This window comes from Struthio camelus, chromosome 2 (assembly GCF_040807025.1).
Source record: "Struthio camelus isolate bStrCam1 chromosome 2, bStrCam1.hap1, whole genome shotgun sequence".
Taxonomy (NCBI): Eukaryota; Metazoa; Chordata; class Aves; order Struthioniformes; family Struthionidae; genus Struthio; species Struthio camelus.
The window spans coordinates 8,549,214-8,571,167 of NC_090943.1; the positions used below are offsets into that span (position 1 = coordinate 8,549,214).

A 21,954-nucleotide genomic window follows, 5' to 3' on the forward strand; every position below is an offset into this window, starting at 1 on the left:
AAGAAACATGTCATGCATTAACTACATATTCATGTTAACATAGTATTCTAAGTCCAATTTAAAGCCATTACATCTAGAATTTCATATCCAGTAAACATGCTAATCAGTAAATACAATATGAATAGTAACAGAAGTCAGGTAACTGAAATGGCTTTCTTAACATAAAGCATCATATCTGTCTGTACTTAGGGCTTTGACATTTTGGCTAATATTGCTAAGAAGACTCAAGGTCTCTCTCTCCTCTGTTGTCTTTCCATCTTTCAGCCAAAGGTCACCACCTCTGTGACAGAGATGGCAGAACAGGACATTCCAGTGCAAAGCCTAGCATCATGCTTAACTAACTGATGAATGTGAATTTGAGGTAAAAACACCGGACAAGTCGGGGTGAATGTCCTTCCAGCCTTTTTACCTATATGGTTGATACCCGCCAACAGAGCATCAGCATAGACAGCTCAAGTAAACTACCTCACAAAGAGCCACCAGATCTTGTCCACTAAAGTAATTTTAGCACAACGCAAACAGTGATGCCAATGGAGAAACAAAGAGTATCTCAGGTTAAAGATAGCATTTCTGAGAAAATATCTGAAATAAAAAAACCCAGCTCTTTAAATTCCACACTATCTCTAGAAAATTCAAATGTCTTACTCACTTCTTTACTTCCCTCATTCCCAACAGAACTATTTTACCTGGCATTGAATTAGCAGGCATGTGGTGCTTTCTTATACAAATGCTGTAGAGGAGACTAGAGTCTCATGACCTGTGTCCGTCTTACACTGCTGCTGAGTGCTGGTATGAGTAAACTCTCCTGCATGACTGAAATGACGTGTAGTACTGTTTACCCAGCTCTGCAACTTACGTGCACTAGAAATGGAAATAAAGGGGTGAATGAATGAATTTAGGAAGGACTTAAAAAAAATTAGACGCATAGAACGAACGGACTACAAGTTGGAAAGAAAACGCAAGAGAAGAAAAGGTAGAAAAGTAGACTATACCTAAACACACGTGCGCTATAGGGAAATGATGCACTGCTAATAATACGAATTGTTAACTGCTAGCACAGGCACGACAAAACTTTTTGCAACAGTATTACAAAAACTATGACGGAAATCCAGTGAGAAATCAAATTCTGACATATTTTCTATACAGTAATCATAATAACCCTAGCCTTTTCTACCAGATGAACTTTAAAAAATACCTTTTAAGAAGAAAAATCGCAATGCCAGGTGAGACCATTTCTGATAAGCACTGCTGAGAAGTAATCATTTATGTAGTATATGTGGAATCACACATATTAATAGATAAATAGCATCAGCTAACAAAGGGAATAAGGAACATAGACAATGAAACAAAGATTTGGCAAACTCTTCTCTTTCAAGAAATAATATAGGAAAACACCTTTTATAAAATAAAGGCGCATCATGATATTACACATCGTTCACCATATAAAACCAACAGACGTGGCAATAATAATTCCTCAAGAAATGCGCATCAGAAGAGAGGTTCATAGGATAGGATCACGGGGTAAGTCAGCATGGAAAGAACCTCAGAAGGTCATTTGGTCCAATCTCCGTCTCAAAACAGGTCAAACAATAACTTCCCCAAATGGTTGGCAACTTTTTTTTGAAGTTCAATTAGTTGTTTACATAGCTCTGTAATTATATACAGTGCTGAAGTCTGGCGGTGGGACCCTATCCAAAATATCTTATGCTCTGAAAGAAACAAGTACAGACAGCAGAGATCAGGGCATACAGGTTATATTCAGATGGCTGAAATCCCTCAGCCTAGTGATTCCTATTAGATGGCTCTAAGAGACTCCTGGCTCAGGCCTTAGTCCTTCTGAATTGCATTTCAGAGGTACCTACTTCTCTCCTTTGACTATGCATAGGGACTTAAGCAGAATTTAATTTATTTCAATACACTTCCTGCTATTCTTTAGTAAACTCCTTTACAGAAGGAAAATAAACATCATTACTCTTCTAAAGCTTTGAAAGAAAACAATTCAACTCGAAACTGTAACATCACAATACTGCTGAAAAAGAAACCTAGGTGGCATGACTACGGGAGCTAGAATTCAGTCTCTGCCCTGTCCCCAAGGCCCATTACTAATACTTGGTGCGGGAACATATTCCACAACATGTGACATGACCACATCCATGCAGCTATATATTCTCCAAGTTCAGTTTGGGCCACATCTTGAAAAGAAATTCACTCCTCTGTGGTAGTCTTATTTCACTTTGTAATGCCTTCCTTTGGGGGGGGAGGGGGGGGGGAAGCTGTTTAATTTTCGTTCACCTATGCCCTACCAGACACTTACAACACTCAAAAACAGCTTTTAATGCTCAATAGAACGGAGAAAAATAGAAAAAAAACATGTTATTTGGGTATGCTGAAGGACAGAAGGACTCTTCAATCGGAGGCAGCATTCCAAACTTAATCTCATAACCTTTACAGTCTTTAGATAGAAGCCAACTAACAAAATCTACCACAGTACTTTTAAAATTCAAGTCACACAAGGAAAACAGCACAATTTGGAAGATGCAGGATGGCTGAATGAGAGCCCAAGCTTCAACTCAACAAGTTTATTCATGTTCAAACTGTCATGATTTGACTTTTTAAAAGTGTGAGCGTGTTAACTAAGTGTAAACAAGAAACTCTTGCGTATCACCTTAAACCTCGGTCTAGAAAAGCCTTTAAAATAACTTGGTCGAGCTCACATTTTAAAAACAGGTTCTTTTGTCCATCAAGACAAAGTCAGAAGCAAGTGAAATGAAAAAACAGAAGCATGAACTGGAAAAAGTAAACAGAAAATATTTTTCAAACAACATTTATTTACATTAAATTATCAGTAAACTAAACCCCCACTGGAAGTGTCTGCTCAACAAGCCTTGAGGTGAAATTCTCTGCTTGTCCATGAAGTAGGTACACAATCAACAGTACCTTCACCATCCTGTTCTGCCAGGGTACCCTTATCTGAGAAGGCCACACGTAGAGCACACAAAATATTTGAATCAGTATATGAAGTTTTACTATTTTTTCATTGCCAACAAACACATTTTAAAGAGAAATTATTTTATCTCTAAGTTATACACAGCGCATGACAGGACAAAGGCTACTCTCCCATTGCACTCCAAATAGAGGCAACAGAATAGGCAGCCATAAGCCAATCTTTTACTGCTGTATGAAAGACATTCGGGAAATAGTCTCTTTAAATAATCTTGCTTATAGATCACTTATTTCTGGAGTACACTGCATCATTTTGGGGCCCAGTTCTCTCCTAAAGGCTACCTGGAAGATGTAGTCAGAAAAATAAACTAACAGTCCCACTGAATCATTTTTCCACTTTCCTTTCTACAAGTTTCTACTAGGATGCTTGATGCAACATTAACTACGCAAAGTACTAACCAGGAAAAATTGTATGTCAGAAAACTGGAGTAGCACTGAAAGCCAGTATTTTTCAAAGCCTCGTGGTTTATATATCCCATCTCCTCTGCTCCCTACAGAGCAATTCTGCTGTGAGCTGCTCTTCCTAAACTTACATCCTATGAGTTAGAGGACATCAGCTATGGCACAGTGTTTGCCTAGGAGGCTGAAAGTAAAACTAAGGAGAATTGCATCAGGTTCATTCCATTCCTTCCTTAAAAAAAAAAATTAAAAAAAAATCCTGTTTATAGTTATACTGGTGATGTTCTCTGGCCTTGAGTCCAACTGGCACAGAACGGCCTACATCCATGCTATCGAATTCTCAACCTCCAAAACACAGCAGCCACATGTTAAGTACCTACTGGAAAAGGTGCGTGGTCCTGGACAGACCCTGAGAATTGTTTGAAGAACGTTGGCAGGCCCAGATCAAAACCGTACCAGCAACCACGCCAACAATCTAAAGCAGAGACGATGGTGTTCTAGTGACCCAGAACGCTCCCTAGCATTATTTCGGAGCACAGCCACAGCCACTGGGAAGAAGCAGAGCGCTTCCGGTGCCGGCACAATAACACTGTTGCCAGGTACAACCATTCAACTAATCAATACGAAACATGCAATAAAAAAATAGCCAGATTTAGCAATCATGAGATTTAAAGACACTTAAACAATTCTTCTGCCTTTATATGAATTTTATTTCAAAGTTCCCTTTTTCAAGCCTGCCTTTACCATGAAAGGTGTCCAGTTCATTTCTAGGGGAAGTTCTACTCTCACGCAGTTCTAGAAGTTCAGGAGGCCAGGTGAAGGGGGGGGGGGGGAAACAAACTACACAAAAGAACAAACAAAAGTAAAACAAAACAAACAAAACAAACATTCAACAATCGCAGGCTTTTTCTACAAAGAGGAAAAAAAGGGAGGAAAAAGGTGGGAGCAGAAACTAAAAACATAAACAACAGGGAATGGAAACTAGGGACTAAGGAACTGAAAAGACTAGGGGAGAAACTGTTCCATTGACCAAATGAGGTGAAGATGAGTAAGTCTTTTTAAGCAACTAACAGAAGCTTTCAAAGCATGTATCTTGGAGCGTAATAGGAGCCCTTAATCATTCAGGCATCTAATGGAAAACCAAAAAAAAAACAGAACGAACAGCCCAACATTGTTGTGATAAACACTGAGGACAATGGCTTCACAAAGCTGAGGATGTCAGGAGAACAGTTATTTCACAGTTGCTCTTTGGGAGGGTTTCATTTCAAAGTCTAAATATGTACAGTAATTTGGCTGAAAGTGGTAACAACAAACATTCACTATCCCAAGGAAAAAGGAAAATGAAAGTCATAGGAAAAAAGAGAACAAATCTTTATCTTCAATTAACTGCAATAAGAAAAGCAAATTTCAACAGACTCTTTGAACTTGTTGCTAGAATCGCTTGAGAATATAATTTGAAGGAGGGGTGGCAGTTATTATATTAGAATATACACAATGGCAAACTATTCCAGCTCAGAGGAAAGATAGGAAATGTAGTAAGAACAATAATGGCTGCATCAAAGGCAGCAAGTAATAACGGTCTGAAAGTAAAAAGAATCATGTTCAAAATGGAAACAAGGCCATTTAATGAGGATAAAGGAACAGTATAAACAGTCAGGGATAAAAATCAGAAGAGATAAAAGCACAGCACGCATTATTACTACTGTGCAATACAAAAGGCAAACAAAAACGTCAAAAATATTTTAGAAGTAGAAATAAAGACAAAAAAAGTCAGGTACATAACCATGTAAAAGAAGAACAAACGGTAACAAAACAGAATCAAAGACTGTTCTCCGTCCTTCAGCCTTCATAAAATAGATTAATTACAACCAAATACTAAAAACTGATTTTTGTTATTAGGCTAAATAGGCAGGGAAATTCAAATCACTGGGTCTGGATGAAATTCACACTGTACTTAAGCAACACAGAAGTGATCTCTAAACCATTAGCAATCACCTTCGATAATACACTCCTGGTGAAGCTGCCTCCCTACACCTAGGCAACGATTAACAAGTCGCATTCAAAGGGCATTTATTTGCAAATTATTTTCTGTCAAGGTGGGAGTACCTTTCAAGGAAGTTCCTTCCTTCAGAACCTGCATGAAGAAACAGACAGAAAAGAGCTGCATCTGACACAAGGCTGAGGAGGGTTATAAACACTTTTAGAGGACAAAACCATAATCAAAATCATTTTGATAAATGGAAAAGTGGTCCAAATGAACAGAACGAAACTTTAAATAAAGACGAGTAGACTTTGGAAGGATATATTAGGTAAGTCAACAGCATGATGCTACTATCAAAGAAAACAAATCTTATTCTAGAATATATAAAGAGCAGCTAAGTTTGTTCAGTGCAGAACAAACGAGACAATACAATCTCCCAGTGAATAAAAGTTGCTCGTAATAAAGGGGACAATTATTCTCTATAACAACTGTGGAAAGATTTAACTGTCAGTAGTACAAGACAAAACCAGCTTAATCAGCAGCAAAAAACATTATTTTATATTTTAAAAAATTAATTACTGAAACTGACTGCCTAGGAATACAGTGGAACTGCATTCACTGAATACTTTAAAAACAAGTTGGAGAAACATCTGTCAGAAATAGTACGGAACAGAAAAGTGAGCAAGATGACCCTTAAGTCTTCTGTGGCCTTACAGTTCCATTTGTGTACGACAATATCACAGAACTACATATTCATCTTATTAAAAAAATGTGCTTCTGAACTCCACACTTCAGAAAAAAGTCCTATAGTAATTCCCATTTTAAATTTATGAAATGGCTTAGTAACTAATAATCCCCCCCCCCCAAACTTTGATACGACATAGTTCCGCCCTTCACCGAGAACACTGTGGAGCTATCTTTCAGTGTTTTGTTGAAAAAACTTTAACTAGGAAAACTGTAGATGGTCACGATTGCCAGAGAAAGACAGGAGAAAGAGGCTATTATCCCAACAAGCCAGGCTCCCCCCAGCCCTGTGACATGCCAGAGGTCGTTCTGGATTAGCAAAGACGGAAGTCCAGACAGTACTCTGAAACAATCACACAACGTGATAGGTGGTTAGCTGCACAGACTGCACATTTGGACCACATCTGCACTACCAAAACTTGCGTTATTTTACTACGCCATGCAAGTGATTCAATTGCACCTACTCTGAGGACTATAAAAACATAACAGACAAAATCAAAAACCGGTAAAGTTTCCTAATGCTGATTTATTCTGCTAGCCTAATTAAAATTATTATTGACAAGAATGTATTGTCAGTAATGAAGCAGTAAAAGAGAAAATCCCTCGATTTTGGGGGTAAATTTCGCAGTTTGATAGGGTTTCCAACAGCTTCCTCACCAATAACAATTAGAATGTTGGTAAGTATAGCATTTCCAATTAGTAATTATATATTTATATTAGGATGGCTAGCAATAGGATTTGGTGCATGTGTGACATGATAAGAATACTTCCAAATGAATTAAACGGGAGAATATTCTGAAAGGGGCTAGATACAGTGTTATTTTATTACAATACCTCTATATTGACATATTTGTAGGAAGGTGCCTCCAGAATACCATAAACCAGTTATTTACATAAAATATTTTACTTAGACTATTCTTTTAGGGTACTTTAAATATTTAATTTAAGAATAACTCAGAGGATCAAAGTTAGAACCCAAGTTCCTTATTTAATCAATGCAGACAGGTAGGCATGTTTGGGACAGGAGTAAGTTAGATCAGAACAAGTCACCGGCCTACATGCTGTGAAGAACCCTCTCTACTGCGTTCTTTTAAACAACCAACCAGCATATATAACACGACTACAGGCTGTAGAAATCTCTCACAAACTCCTGTAAGAAGTCCTACATTAAAGAATTCATAAGAATGAGCCAAAAAAAAAAAAAAAAAACCCCACACCCTCAAATTTCAGACAACCAATGCTGTATCTTCACAGATGCTTGAAGCTGGCAGTACTACCAAAAGACATAGCTCTGCCTCTCTGCACCCTGCCTGCTCACTCTGGCCTCCTCCCTTGTGCTATCACAAACACGTTTCTTTGCCAGGTTAGTTTTAACCCAGATCAATTTCCCAATGCAGTTCACCACATGGCTACACAAATGCCTGGGTCAGCACAAGGGAGAGAACAAACAGCTGGTAGCGCAGGCAGGACAGGGCTGCTTCTGCTTTTGCTGCCAGAACCAGCTCAAGATTTATGGTGTTTGGGGAAAATAACCGCCTGATGCATTCTATATACTCACTGCCTGTGTTTCTCAAAATAATGAATATTCTAGATTTTGAGGGTTTTCTTCTACTTATGTCCGACTTCCTTTTGAAGGAATGAAGGCATCGATGCTATTGGAAAAACTTACTCCGCGTAGCTCTTGAAGCAAGCGCCCAAACTTATGTTGATTACACCACCTGAGGAACTCAGGAATGGCACAAATGGGAGTGTCTATAGTGTCTTTTTCTAGTATTGGACAGTTAAAATGAACAGAATGCAATGCGAGTTATTTCAATAGCAAACTATTTGCTACAGTAAAATCTTGCTTAGCTGTACTGATGTCTGCAACAGGCAAACTGTATGAATTAGTAGTTAAATATATTAAACGTATTAAAAATAATTTATTGTGATAGAAAGGAGAAAAATTGCCAATGCCTTTGAAACTGTTAGAGCTTAATTATTTACCATTTCATAATGTTTTAGTCTACATATGACAATATCTCCTAAAGAGTTAAATCCACAGCACTGGTGTAAAATAATAGCAGGGCGCAATCCTTAGTGGTTGATAGGGAAATTCTATTTTGACTAGTTATTCATGACTGTCCCCTGCCCCCCAAAAATACTGTGGGACAGGTGGGCCTAGGAGAAAAAAAACAAACAACTCCAGCCTGAGAATGACAGAGCTTACTTAGTCTTGGCAAGCCAACTGCCTTGGAAAACCATCTCTCAACTCAAACAGGGACAAAGATGAGAAATGCCCATTATTATTATTTATCTTAAGAAAGAACAATGATAAGAAGTTAGAAGGAGTCTGACATGCTAACAAGAGAAAAAAAAAAAAAGAATGTTCACAAGCAAAGCCAAGAAAATTGATGTATTTTATTTTTTGAGCCATGAAATGCCTCTTATGTCATTCAGTACAGGATGAAATAATGCCTGGCGGCAGATGGATCAGTGTGGAAACCAAGAGACTGGGTTCTTATTCCTGCCTGTGCAAAGACACCCCTTATGACCAATGTGCACAGCATGTACAGATTTCAAAGACTGTCTTACTTCTCCATTTCTGCTCTTGGAGATCTTTTCATGAGAAATGCTACATAAGTCCAACGGAGTATCAAACACAAACATTAATAAACAGCCGAAAGTGAAAACTGCAATGTAAAAACATCTCAAAGTAGTCTTCATTTGAAGATGTGGTCCATTTTAAATTGTGAAAATTGCAGGCTAAGGTCATAGAGTAAAATCCACTTCCAACATTAAGCCTAAACTCATTCACCTTTAAGACCCAAACGAAGACAACAGTGCACATTAATCAACGTTCATCAACTCTGACAACACTGCAAAACAATTCTCTGAAACCCAGTATGTGTAACAACTGTCACGGTCATCCATCACACAAGCTCTATGAAGAGCTGCAAATCAGAAGATTAATACAGAGATCGTTTACCAGAGGCTCCTGAACAGAAGGGATCTGCGAGGAGTTTAAGTCAGGCTCCTGTGCAAGAACAACATACGACAGTGAGGGATTTGTTAGGCAATACGAATTCCTCAGGTGACGGAGGAAGTAACGTAGCATTGGCTGCTGGAGAGAACATCCCTAAGCATCCATGGGACCGTGCTGCATGTAGCTCACACTTGCTCTACCGCGGGCTAGTTGGGCCCTGAAAGAGCCAACATCAGGTCCTGACTATGAAGCGTAGTCCACTCCCTCATCTCTTCACACTGTGTGATCCAGTATGCACCTTCTGGCTTTTAGCCAAACACTTTGAGATGTGGCTTGTACAGTCAGAAGTATAGGCCACTCTTTACTTAATAGCTTAATCCTTATCCAAATAGTGCTTGTACAAAGTCCATCCATCCAAAGACTTCAGTCTTTCTAGGTAATAATGACTGTCCCTAACTGCAAGCATATATTCATTTCTGTTTTCATTTTATCGCACAACATAAATTTTACATTTGCAAATGTTAAATTCCAAAGTGAGAACAGGTCAGGAAATTAAAGAAACTAATAAGCATCAGATGAAAGGTGTGTGATGAACTGAGAAAACATAGCTGAGCTATAAGGAGAACGCATCCAATCATGTTAAGGTTCCTTTGAAATGAGTGTAGATATCTTTAAATATCGGCTTACCCTAAAGCAAATGCAGTTATAATGATTAATGATAAAAATCATTAAATAATTATTTCCTGACAAACATACTACGCTCACGTGTCTACAAAACTATCTGCATTTGTGAAATCAATGGCCTTTGAAAGCCTACTGCAACTGACATCGGTATAAGTAAATAATGAAATACTCAGGCAAAAATTAAAGCATAAATAACTACAAATAAGCACACAAAGTTTTCAACAGACAAATTTCAAGCTTTTTGAAACTATTATGCTGTGCCGTTTTAAACTACACACATTCGTAAAAATGATTAGTAACATACACTGGAAGTCTAATGGATGCGGAAAATAACAATTACTCCATAAGTTGATAGGCAAATTCAGTTTGAATTTTTATCCTCATCACAATTAAGGAGACTTTTGCTACTAAACTTTTTTTAAGAAGCTATATCTGTTTGTGCTGCTATATTATAGCATGGGTAGATTAACAAAGCTCTAGTACTTAAAATAGTTTATAAAAATGTTTACTGCACCTGTACAATCCTGACACATTTTCACAAATAACCAGCTGTCTACACAATGCCAACACAGTCAAAACTGAACCAATACTTTCCCCCTGCAACTTCTTTTTGACAACATTCCTGTCACTCAGACCCATAACCTGGAAGCCAAGGTATAATCCAAGCACAGGAGTTAAGTTTCCAAGATTTCAGGTCACACAACAAGATGGTCCCTAAGTATTTCCCCTTTCTTCTATAGTAGATTAACAAGATTCAGATTCTCCTTTCTATCCGTACACGTGAAAGTTTCTTTCTTGTTTTGTATCTTCAGTACTGCAACTTTCTTCTCCTTTTTGGCTTTGGTAAGTGAAATCTTGCCACCTTTTAAATTCATTGGAAAGTTGGCATTACAAAAATATGTTCTTTGCGTTCTTGCGTTTGAGTTCTTTGCGTTTGAGTTCTTCCTTACGGACCATATCAAGAACAACCTACTCATTCTCAGTTTCAAAGTGCTGCATGGCCTATCCTAGCTCTACTCCTTAAGTTTCTACCTCTGCTCTATGCAGACAGCCGGTCATCAGAATGTAAGGAAGAAAATATGAATGTTTGTCTAGCCCTTCAGGCAGGAAACAAGTTATCTGTGAAAATCCTCAGGGTGACAATGTTACCCTCCTTTAAATACCTCCTCCGAGTCTGATGCCTATGAATCATTCACCAATGCTGAGACAGCCAGCGTACTTGAACTTCTGCATGCTCTGCTGCTGCTCATAGCTTTCTCGCTGCTCCCTTGTGCTTTCCCTAGCCATTTCTTACGTTTACTTGCAGTCTTGTCTTTACATTTGGATTATGAGGTTGTTTGTGCAGAAGCAATCTTTGCTTATGCATTTGTACTCTATGCAGTATAATGGTGCCCCGGCCTCTAGGCACAATTATAATATAAATAATAAAAATGAACTGTTCACCTAAGATTATGTCTCCTGACAATGCTATTCATAGAGCTACGTACTCAGTTATGCCTTTCCTTCAAACGATAATAAAAAGTTGTTCTAACATATTTTTCTACAAGCAGTAACTCTCCAGGTACTGACACCACAAACGATTCTCTACTTCAGAGCGTAAGCTGATCCCCAGTTCATCACCTGCAGGTATCCTCAACTGAGTCTCATACATATCTGTGTTTACAGTACCACTGGAATTTTTAATAATTTGTTAAAAAACAGGAAAAATGCAGGATGATAGAGACTTAAACAGAACTGCTGTACTGGAAAAACTGCATGCTCTCTTAAGTTAGGTTTACTTTTGTGAGGAGCTGAGAATCCGTGGCACCGCGCAGATACAGATTCAAGGCAGTTCTCCATCAGTCTGCTTAAACTCATCAAATTCTTAAATACATGGCCTTCTAGAAGGTAAAACACCAACCTATAGCATTTCCAAATACTGTATCGTTCTTCATTGGAGGCGTCCATTGCTCGGGAATTATTCTATTTTGGCTATGCTGTTTCAATACAGGGCTCTTAGTTTTAGCGTTACTTCGGCTGCACTTAGAACAAACATTCAATGGAACATTTCCTATAACGGGATAAAGCAGTTGAACGATTTGACTGGCTAATAGTGATTTAGACATACGATTACACTACAGAAAATGGTCTGACATACGCTCTGTTAACTGGTTTACATGAGGCACGTTAATCCAACTGGAAAGTGCAGAAGTGAAGAGGAAGACATACCCAAGCAGTTTTATGAAAGTAACAGAAATTACGTTTACTTATTTTATTTTTGCCTCTGCTTAGCTAATTGTAATCAGTTTTGTGTAAATAGTAAAACTTATAAAATACAATCATTTTTTCCAAAAATAGATGCAAGCAAAAAAGCCCAGTCTTCATCTACTCTGTGGAAAACTTAGCACATCACTACCGCTGATGCAATCCTCCTTTTAAAAGCATTTAGCACTTACAGTGTTTAACACCTTTACCAGTATTACTGGTTTTCCATAAAGACACAAAAGGATACCAGCCATGATTAGGCTGTAGTCCCACACCGGACAGCAGTAATGCGAGGAAAAAGTGTCCAATATTCAGTCATTTTCTTTTTTGTTTCAGCTAATTTCATTTCTGGCTCTTACGCAAATGTTTACACTCATGTCAAGATTAGTACGTATTTTTACTAGAAAATATTTATTTCCTGCTAATACTAGTCGACAACAACACTAAAAAACTAACTGAAAAAGGAATTACCTCTTTAACATCCATTTTTCATCAAGCATGTACACAACCTCAAGTCGGAATAAAAGAAATGACAATTTTCACAACTCCTTACTTGAAAAGAAGCTCACTTTTCATACTTTGTGGCTTTTTGAGCAGACTGGTACATTTCAGATGCATTCATATTTTCCTTCCTAAAACTTCTTTTAAAATAAACACTCAAAGGTTTCCTATATAAAGCTTGGATTCTATATGCAGAAATAAAACCGAAGTATGTCAAACTGATGAACTAGAGAACTTCAGTGAACATAACTGTTGGCCAACTACTTTCAATTAACATTGTAAGAAAATTTGCATTAAGCAAAAAAATAAGGTTTTTGAAGGGGGGAGCTGTGAATGAGCCTCTCCACCAAAACCAGAGGGTAAACATTAGAATGTTTCAAGGGAAACTCTCATCAATAAGAACAAAAATCATTCAGATATCCCTAACTCACGATAGTTCTGTCTTGGAATATTTATGCAGCATAAACATGTAGCAGCACTTCAAGTTGCAATAGAGAAAAATATTTTCTTTACGTGTGTTTATTTCCTGCACAGCAGGACTCCTTTCCAGTGTTTTGTCATTCTACAGTGAAACCCAGAAAGCCGCTGAGCCGCTTGGGGTGGGCATTTAACCAAGTGCCAGCAACTCACCTGTTTAAATAGACTCGACCGACGTCAAACTGAGAGCGCCGCTTTAAAACAAAGAGAAACAAACTCGAAAACCCCGCGGCTGCAACCAATTCTACAACGCACAGACTTCCTATGTTGCTGAAAACTGTGATGTTTCTTCTCAAAAGGCGTTAGCCTCCTTCGGTCCTGTCACCGCCTCCAGAAGCTACGCCACCCTACGCAGGAACAACCCGAAGGGAGTACACGGCGTACAGGCGCGGCACTTCCACTGCTGCGGGCATCAGGCCTTCTCACCACCGCCCGACACGACACCCAACTCCTATCAGCGTTGAAACAAACACACGCGCCGTTTCACCCATGTCTCTTAGCCTTTTGGTGCGTCAAAAATCGGGCTTGGGCACCGCCGCGCTCTTCGCACCGGCTCTACCGAAACTTCGGCATGCCCAACACCAAGGGATCCGCGCTTGACCTGCCCCCCCCCCCTTACTGCCTGCGCTGCCGCCGCCGCCCGGCCCAGAGACGAGCACGAAGCGCCCGGGGTCCCCGCGCGGCCGTTGGGGCGCCCGCCGCGGCCGTTGGGGCTAACGGTCGCCCGCGGCGCGGGCGCGCCCACATCCCCCCCACCCCTCGCCGCCGGCCTGCGGGGCACTGCCCGGGCTGTGCCCAGCCTGGCGGCGGCGAAAGGAAATCCGCCACAGCACAGGAGGAGGAGGAGGAGGAGGAGGCGGCGGCAGCCCCCACCCCCCTCCCCCGGTGTTTGTTGTGCTTCGCCACTGGGCAGCCTCGCCGTCCCAGCGGCGCGGCCGGCCGCGTCCCTGGGCGAGAGGCCGCTTGACAGCTCCCCTCAGCGCCGTCAGCCTCCCTCCACCTCCGAGCACACCGCCAGGCGGAGGCGAAGAAAGTCCTGCCTAAACTTTGTGTGTGTGCGCGTCCGCACCCGTGTGTGTTGGGGGGGGGGGGGCTGGTTTTCATAGCCATCCACTTAGGGCAAGAACCATCGTTTCTTTCTCTTTCTTTAAAAAAAAAAAAGAAGAGGGGCAGGTGGAAACAGCGACGAGCTGCCATCGAGTAAAAGAATATTCAGACGACGCTGAAGGCAGCCGAGCGTCCTGGAGGAGGAGAGACCCGAAAAGGAGAAGGGGGAAGGTGCAAAGGAAGGGGGGGGGGGAAAGGGAGGAAGAGAGGGGGGAAGAGCTAAAGAGAAACTCCAAAGAAAGAGGAAAAGAAAAGGCGCAGGGACGGTAAAAGAAAAGTGAGAAGGGAAAAACAGGCGGAGGAAGACAAAGGTGAAAAAGGAGGAGGAGGGGAAAGTGCAAAGGGGAGAGGAGGAGAAGAAAGAAGGCCCCTTCTCAAAATGGCACTAGGCAGGAGGGAGGGGGCGACGAGCCGGCAGGCCGTGCTGACAGCTCTGCCTGCGCCCGGCTGCCGGCCCCCTGCCCCTCTCTGCCTCGCACACACAAGCGCTGAACTTACTTCTTTCTGGCTCTCTGGAAAGGGGAAGCGCCATCTTTGCGAGGCCGGCCCCTAGGTCTTTTGTCTGTGGCTGCCGCTGCCGCCGCTGCTGCTGGGGGGGGAGCTCCCGGCTCGGGGGGTTGCTGTTGCTGAGGCGGCTCCGCCACCGCCACCACCAGACTCTTGTCCTCCGTTGACATCCTAGTCAGCAGGACGAGAGAGACACATGGATGATGATGATGATGAAGATGAGGATGGTGATGGGGATCCCGATGCTCCTCCTGCTCCCGCGGCTCCTCGCCTCCTCACCTCCGCCTCCTCCACCTCCGCCGCGCATTGCTGGCCTCAGCCGCCGCCGACCAGCACAGGTAGCAGGGGGAGCAGCATGGGGAGAGCGGCAGGAGGCGGGCGGGCGGGCGGGCGGGCGGGGGGGGGGGGGAAGAGAAGAGCGAGAGCGCGGAGTGGAGGGAGGGAGAGAGGGAGGGAGGGAGGAAGGAAGGGTCTCACACACAATAACACCCCCCTCCGCGGCTCGGCGGGGTCCGCCGGGGCCGGGGGTAGGCGGCGGGGGAGGTGAAGAGAGCGAGCGAGCCGAGAGGCGGCTAATCCCGCCGCTGGGCGCCCCCCTCTCAGAGGCCCCGGGAGCTGGCGGCGGCTCCGGCTGCGGCGCTGCCCGGCTGCGGCGGCGGCCGCCGCTTCATTGTACACTGGCCCTGCGCCCTCCCCCCGCGCAGAGCCCCCGGGGGCGGAGGAGGAGCAGGCGGCGGCGGCGGAGGCGGCGGCGGCGGCAGGGGCCGAGGCAAGAGCGGAGGAAGTTTTGACAGCTCCAGCTGTTGTGTGTGTCGAGGGCTGAGTCCGGCCGGGCTCCGCGTCCCCTTCCCAGCCGGGCCGGGAGCAGGAAGTTTAACTTTGGGGAAAGAAGGAGGAGGAAGGGTGAAAAAGGGGGAGGAGGAAGACGGCGGAGGAGGAGGAGGAGGAGGAGGGAGGAGGAGAAAGCTTCCCTCCCCGCGGGGCGGGGTGGGGAAGGGATCCCGGCGCGGCCGCCGCTGCCCTGCTGTGTAACCCCCCCCCCCCCCCCCCGCGCCGCCAGTGCGACACACAGACAGACAGACAGACAGACAGACAGGCCGGCCGCCCTCCCTCCCCCGCGCCGGGCCCCACACTGCGCCTGCCCGGCCCGCCGCCCCGCGCCGCCGCCACTGACCTCACGGGCTGGCTGCCGCGGCCGGCTGCGCCCAAAGCGCGGAGCCGCGGAGCGCGGACGGGACGGCGAGGCCGGGGAAGGGAGGTGAAGGGGGCGGGTGGGGGGGGGCGGGCTCGGCCGCGCGGCTCTCCCCCCCCCCCCGCCCTGACCGTTTTTATTTCTCGTCCCCGTGGGGAGGGGGAAAAAAAAAAAAGAACGATTTAAAAAAAATCCCGACGAGCCCCGCAGCCGGGGTCCCCCGGGCGGGCAGCCGCCCCCGCGCTGTGCCGCCGGCGGCTCTCGCCCCTCCCCAGCGGAGGCGACGGGGAGAGGAGCGGGGGGTGAGGGTGAGGGGGGGGCGGCGGCCCCGGCTCGGCGCGCCGGGGGGAGACAAAGTCTGCGGAGGCCGGAGCGGGCGGGCGGGCGGGGGCCCAGCTGGCCGCCTGCCCGCCCGGCCGGGCCGGGCCGCGCCGCGGGGCGGGGTTCGCCTCGTTACCCGGCGGTTAACGTGGCCCGCAGCCCGCCGCGCCTCGGCTCGGCTCGGCTCGGCTCGGCTCGGCTCGGCTCGGCTCGGGGGGGCCGGGCGCGCCCCCGGACTTTCCTCCCGGCTGCTGGCCGGGCGCCGCCGGCAGCAGCGGCGCGGAGGGAGGTCGCCGCCCCGCCCTGCGGGGGAGCCCCGCGGCGCTGCGCTGCGCTGCGCGGGGCGCGCGTGCTCCTTTCCGCAGCCGGCGGGTCGCGCAGAGCGCGCGGCCGCGCTGCCGGGGAGGCTCCCGGCAGCTGCGACCCAGCTGCCCCGCGCTATGGCACCCCCCCTCCCTATGGAAGTGCTTGCTGTTGGCATCGCAGCTGCTGATGAAAACGGCCTAAGGTGGCACGCAGGTACCGCCGGGAAAGTTGGGAGAAGTTACCGTTCATCACCTCCCTCGACCTAAAAATAAACGCGGGGCAAAGCGGGCCTTTTCGCTGTTCTCCCCCCCTTCCTCCCCGACCCCTCAGAATTTTAGCTTGTCCTCTTCGGAAACACCGCGTTAAAAATTGCACGCGCTGCCAGCTACGGCTTGTGGCTGGACTGTTTTCCTGGGAGCCGTTTCATCACAAGAAGAAAGTCTCCGTTGTTTCACTTCCTGGCTTCGTGGGAAATTAAATTACATCTTTGTGACGTTCGTAATAAGGACTGCTACCTGTCTGTATTTGGAGATACAGGTAAAACGTATAGCTCCATCAATCCATACGCACACACATGCACGTGTGAAGGTACATTCATATGTATATAAAGACATCGCTTTTGCCCAAGCGTGCAAAGATGACAGGGACCAGCTGGATTGCTGACGTGACTCCTTTGGCCCTGTCACTGAACACGTACTCATTTCTGCCCAATTGAAAAAATAGCTGCGCGCTAAATGTTTGCATTACAAAGTCTCCAAATGACTGCAAAGGTGTGCCGCTCGCAGGACTTCAGATGCAGGAACCTTTCTGTTTATGCACTGCCTAACACAGAAGAAAGTACCTTGAACTTTGTGAAACTCGGGCCAGTTAGCGTAACTGAACCCAAAGCGTTGGGTACCGCACGGGCCCAGGCTTGGCTGGAGCAGAGGGGCGGCAGAGGAAGGGGGAGTGACCGGCCGAGGCCTTCGCCAGGGTTGCCAGGTTGCCATCTGGTCTGCTAACAAAAAAAAAAAAAAAAGGCCATCACCTGAAATAATTACCGTGCATGTGCCGATCTGCTGCGCGCGCGGTGGCTGGGACGAGTCTAGGATGTGTCAGAGCCACCGCGCACGTGCACATCGAGCCGCGCGTAGACATGTGAGGATGCCCTGGGCTCGGATCAGCCGTGGGTGGAAAAGCGCTGTCGCGCCCCACAGCAGAAAGACTCGGTGAAATCACTAGGTTCGCTTGTCCGCACGTGGTTCATCCAGTCCTCCGAGGTAAACACCGCTTAACACCTCTCAATTAACCCTCGGTAGCTGAGTTTGGGGCTTTGCCTTTTATGCAAAGGGAGGTGCGGGTTTAACTATGCGTGTGTGACGTCCTTCCTGGTTGTGTTTTGTACTGATGTTGTTGTCACAACGTAAAATCCTAGTGGAGGCAGGGCGAAATTCGTTTCGGTGTAGCGAGGCTGCTGAGGGACTTAGGCCCATCAGTTACATTACCGCGCGCTACCTCCGGCTACATGTCCGAACAAAGCTAGGCAGGTCTGCTCTGTAAACTGCTGCTGCCATTGCTGTGGCAATCAAAGGTGTGGAGAGGTACGTAGGATTGAAATGCGCTTGTGAACAGCGAGCCGAAGTGGAGGTACGATTGCGGGAAACGGTTTTTGCTAGCGTTGTTTGTATTACTCAATGAAGGCAGGGGGACAAGCCAGGAGAAGTTGTGCCACCGAGCGTGACCCCAGGGTAGGAGTGCCTTGCTGATGGGGGATGCTTCAGCAGCTCTGGCAGGAAAACTTTCACGTTTATGTCTGGCCGAGGCTACCCACCTCATTATAAATTGTCTCTTTCTGAAAAACACACGTTTTTATAGCAAAGACACAGCATTAGATGAACAGGTCCTGTAAGTACCATTGTATCGTGATACCACCGAAGCAGTCTGTGTAACAGAAATACTAAGAAATAAGGTGATTCCTGATCCTATCTGCGGTGGGATCCAGATACTTTCTCTTTTACGACGTTAGTCCAGAACCCTGCCGGTTAACGATCGTTCGCTAAGTTGTAGAAATAAATGAAAAGTCTAGGTTTTGTTCTCTTTGGACGTGTTTCTGCGTTGCAGAAACGATCGAGCTACCACAAAGACTTCATTTAGTAAACGACGTCGGCAGCACGTTAACCGTTTAAATGTCTGGTGCATTGCAACACTTTGGCTTTAACCAGGGCGAAGCTGCTAACAGTACGCTGCAGTCGACACCTGCTCGCTCCGGTCTGCTGCTCTGAGCCCTGGGGAAGGCCTGGTGCTGGGCACATCCCATTGAACTATCCCCGCTGCAAGAGCGGCCAGCTGCAGCGGCAAGGTGCGGGGGGGAGCTGGGCGTCCTCAGCACATCAGGCGCCCGCTGTACTCTGCTGCACGGGCGTGAGTATTCACCGAAGCAGTTCAGAAATAGCTGGGTTTTTTTCTTTCTATATTAAGAAAACCCGAGATAATTTTAAAGAGTTATAGACGGGACCTAAAGCAAGTGGCAAAATCAGGATTACGTCATACAAATACGCGACTCCCAGTTTTTTTGTACTAAACGTGGCTGAACAACAAAAAAAAAATAGTTAGCATAAGCTAACGAACGTGTTGTGGAAGTCTAGTTTTAAACCTGAAATATTTGTTTCTCCTTTTCATCCGTTTTGCTTACTTGTCATCTCGTAGCTCTGACTCTCGTCAGGCAGCAGCACAGCCTGGATGTTGGGTACGACATAGCCTCGAGCAGCGCTGACTTTCCCGGCGGTTTGGTGGGACGCTCGCTGCTGGGGCTAGCCCTCGCTTCTTGTCCGGAGCAGCGTTCCCGGCCAGCTGGAGAGTTTCAGCCATCGGGCGCTCCGGAGCGACGGACGCGTAGCGTAAGCTCAGCGTACCTGCTCTTTTTGGAGGCAGCACGGTTCACGGTCGTTGAGAAAAAAAAGTTTAAAAAGTTAAAACGTTTCGGCTCTTGGTTTTCTCACCTGCTTTCCAGCACGAGATATCAGGACTCGCGTTCTGCAACAGCTGCTCCCCGCACAAACTACTCTGGGATATGTGTATGGACATGGGCTAATACGGTCGTGCCCGAGGCCAGGCGCCCCGTCCCCTGCCTGCTTTAGCTTGATTAGTTTAGTATGTGTTAAAGGCAGCCTTGCCTGCGCTGTGATGTATGTGCTAACATCACACCTTTACACCTTCGCCTCGCCAAAGCCTAAGGCCTTTTCATCATATTAAGCTACTTTGGCTGGGCTGATGTGGCTGAGAAACACACCTTTTTTATCCATTAAGCCAGGGCCAAAAATGTTAAGTGCTCAAGATGCGAGCCCCCGGGGCTTGTCTGAATATCGAGTTATTACACGTGGAGGCTTTTATCTTCATAAGAAAATGTTCTTTTTGTGCAAGCCAACGTGTGAATTTAAAACTAGTGGTTATACTATAGCCCTCATGTAGACTTATTCATTCTGGCAACGTCTGGCTTTTTTCAGATTAACTCTAACTTCTTTCCACGTAATTTAAATGAAATCAAAAAACGTACTCATATCAGAATAATTTCCTCACATGAGGAATTAGGCTTGCCCGACCTATAGGACTGGCAGTAGCATTAATAATATTTTCCTACATGGAGAAGTTTTATCAATTAGGAATATTAATTTTGCGCGTTTGCACTTAATAAAAGCGTCACTTGCTTACATTGGGGTCTGACTATTTTAAGAAGTATTACCTATACTGAGGTTCAGGAAAAGTGTTTTGCCATACAAAGGCCGTGATCCTGGAGATGCTAAACTGGGCAGATAAGTAACTAGTCACATGAAGAGTTTTACTGAAGACAGCTACCTACCTGACTAGAGTTTGTTCTGGGTTTAAGCATTTGCAGGAATGCTTAAGCATTGCAGTTTGTATAGTCTTTTTCTTACGAAGAACAATGGACTGCAGGTACTGTGTTACGCTGCATATAGTAAGAGCATCCGTAAGAGGTTACATAAAGCATCCGTAAGTCACTTGCGAGCTTCATTCAGTTCCACTAATTTGTGGCTCCTCATGTCTCATTTACAACTTCCTGACACTCATGTCATAATCATTAATGTTATGAATTTTAATTTTGACATATTTGGGGGAGTGGGCAGTGGGGAGAGGATCTTTTATGGAAGATTACGAGTTGCGTTTTATTTTATTTTTTTTATCCAAAAAGGTAGCATGCCAATAGTTTGAGTAAAATCTGATTAGTATCTGAAACCAGTACATCTCTTGGGCTAAACGCCGGCTGGGTAGCAGATACATGCAAGCCAAAGCACAGCCTGCAGCAAGCACACGCGGCGGTAGCTGGCCGTCTTGCGCGCACCTCCGGGGAAAGGCTAGGGACTGGCTGGTGTGAAGTTAGGGCTTTATCGTGCAGAAAGTTAAATAAACGCCTGAGTAGTGTTTGCTGTTGGCAGGAGTGGTGCCTTGCGCTCAGGTTGCTTAACAGGAGTAATGAGGAGCTGGCCGTGGAACGGGGGGAATGAGCCGTTTGTGTGCATTTGATCATAAATTATTGTGAGCAGCACTATATTTTTTTTTCTGGGTTTTTTATAGCACCTAGCACATGCAGGTCCTGGTTCCGGATAAGAGATCTTGGGTGCTATGACAATAGGCATTTAGATACTATTAGCAGAGGTAACCTTGCCATTTATTTCTGGTTTCGCCAGGAACTAATCTCTGTGCCAGGCTGGATGGCCTCACTTGTAAAGGAACGAGAAAGGGGGAGAGGCTGGTGTCGAGGGCTGACGCCTGGTAAGCGCCGGGAGCCCAGTCCTGTTTGCAGCTCTTTGCTTCGGTGGGACGACTTGTCTGAGTAAGAAGAGCAGAATGCGGTTTTTGAAGTTAGTGGCAGACAGTGAGTGGGGACATGTCTCCTATATGAGGTCCAGTCAGAATTCAGTCCTTTACTTCTTTAGTTGATGTTTTAAACCGATTAGCTACCTGCCCCTATGGAAAGAATAGTAGAGCCTCCACAGTCAAGACTACATGGAAATCCCTAAATTTTATATATATAATAAAAGCAGAGCATGCGTTTTCTAGCAGAGAACAGTGTTATATTTCAACCTCAAGCAAAAATTTTCTCCAAGCAATAGCCCCTCAACGAAAACAAACTTTTAATGAAAGTCCTGACAGCACCTTAATTACAGCGGAGCAAGCATTACCATCCTAATCCCGTTTCATCCTTAGGCAAGGAGAGCCGCCTCCGGGCCCTGGCTGCCTCTTTTTGCTAGCGACCAGCTTTGCAGAAACTGCCTTTTCCCCTGCTGCTTTTTTTATTTAACCTCTCCTGCGCTGCCGCAAGGGAGTCGCTAGCGCTCATCTCCCGCTGCTCCTTGCAGCCCCGGGCCCCAGGAGCGACGCGCACCCGGGGGGTGCCCGTCCCGCAGCCAGCCCCTCGGCATCCCCCAGCCCCACGGTGCCTCCCGTGGGAGCCTGGCAGGAGCCAAAGCTTCACCTTCAGCCCCTTCACGCCGCACCGGTTTCGCCCTGACTCTTCCTGGCAGCCCC

The 21,954-nt window shown here is 45.6% G+C and overlaps 2 protein-coding genes across 29 annotated transcripts in view; one reads left to right on the top strand and one right to left on the bottom strand.

The window, feature by feature from the left end:
• KMT2C (lysine methyltransferase 2C) overlaps positions 1-15,810 on the bottom strand; it is a 207,594-nt gene extending 191,784 nt beyond the window's left edge. For 15 of the 22 annotated variants that reach the window (XR_011139519.1, XM_068934236.1, XM_068934251.1 and 12 more), the window contains exon 1: positions 14,604-14,782. Coding sequence is in view for 21 of the 22 variants with exons in the window: in XM_068934236.1 (XP_068790337.1) it covers positions 14,604-14,782 (179 nt within the window). In the remaining variant the exon portion in view is untranslated. Of the gene's footprint in view, positions 1-14,603; positions 14,784-14,891; positions 15,028-15,786 lie in introns of those variants that run through there. The other 7 variants (XM_068934241.1, XM_068934240.1, XM_068934238.1 and 4 more) reach the window with 2 other exon arrangements.
• The window catches only part of LOC104148705 (uncharacterized), a 44,145-nt gene continuing 37,003 nt past the window's right edge, over positions 14,813-21,954 (top strand). For all 7 annotated transcript variants that reach the window (XM_068934257.1, XM_068934258.1, XM_068934261.1 and 4 more), the window contains exon 1: positions 14,813-14,950. In XM_068934257.1, coding sequence (XP_068790358.1) covers positions 14,813-14,950 — 138 coding nt within the window. The remainder of the gene's footprint in view (positions 14,951-21,954) is intronic.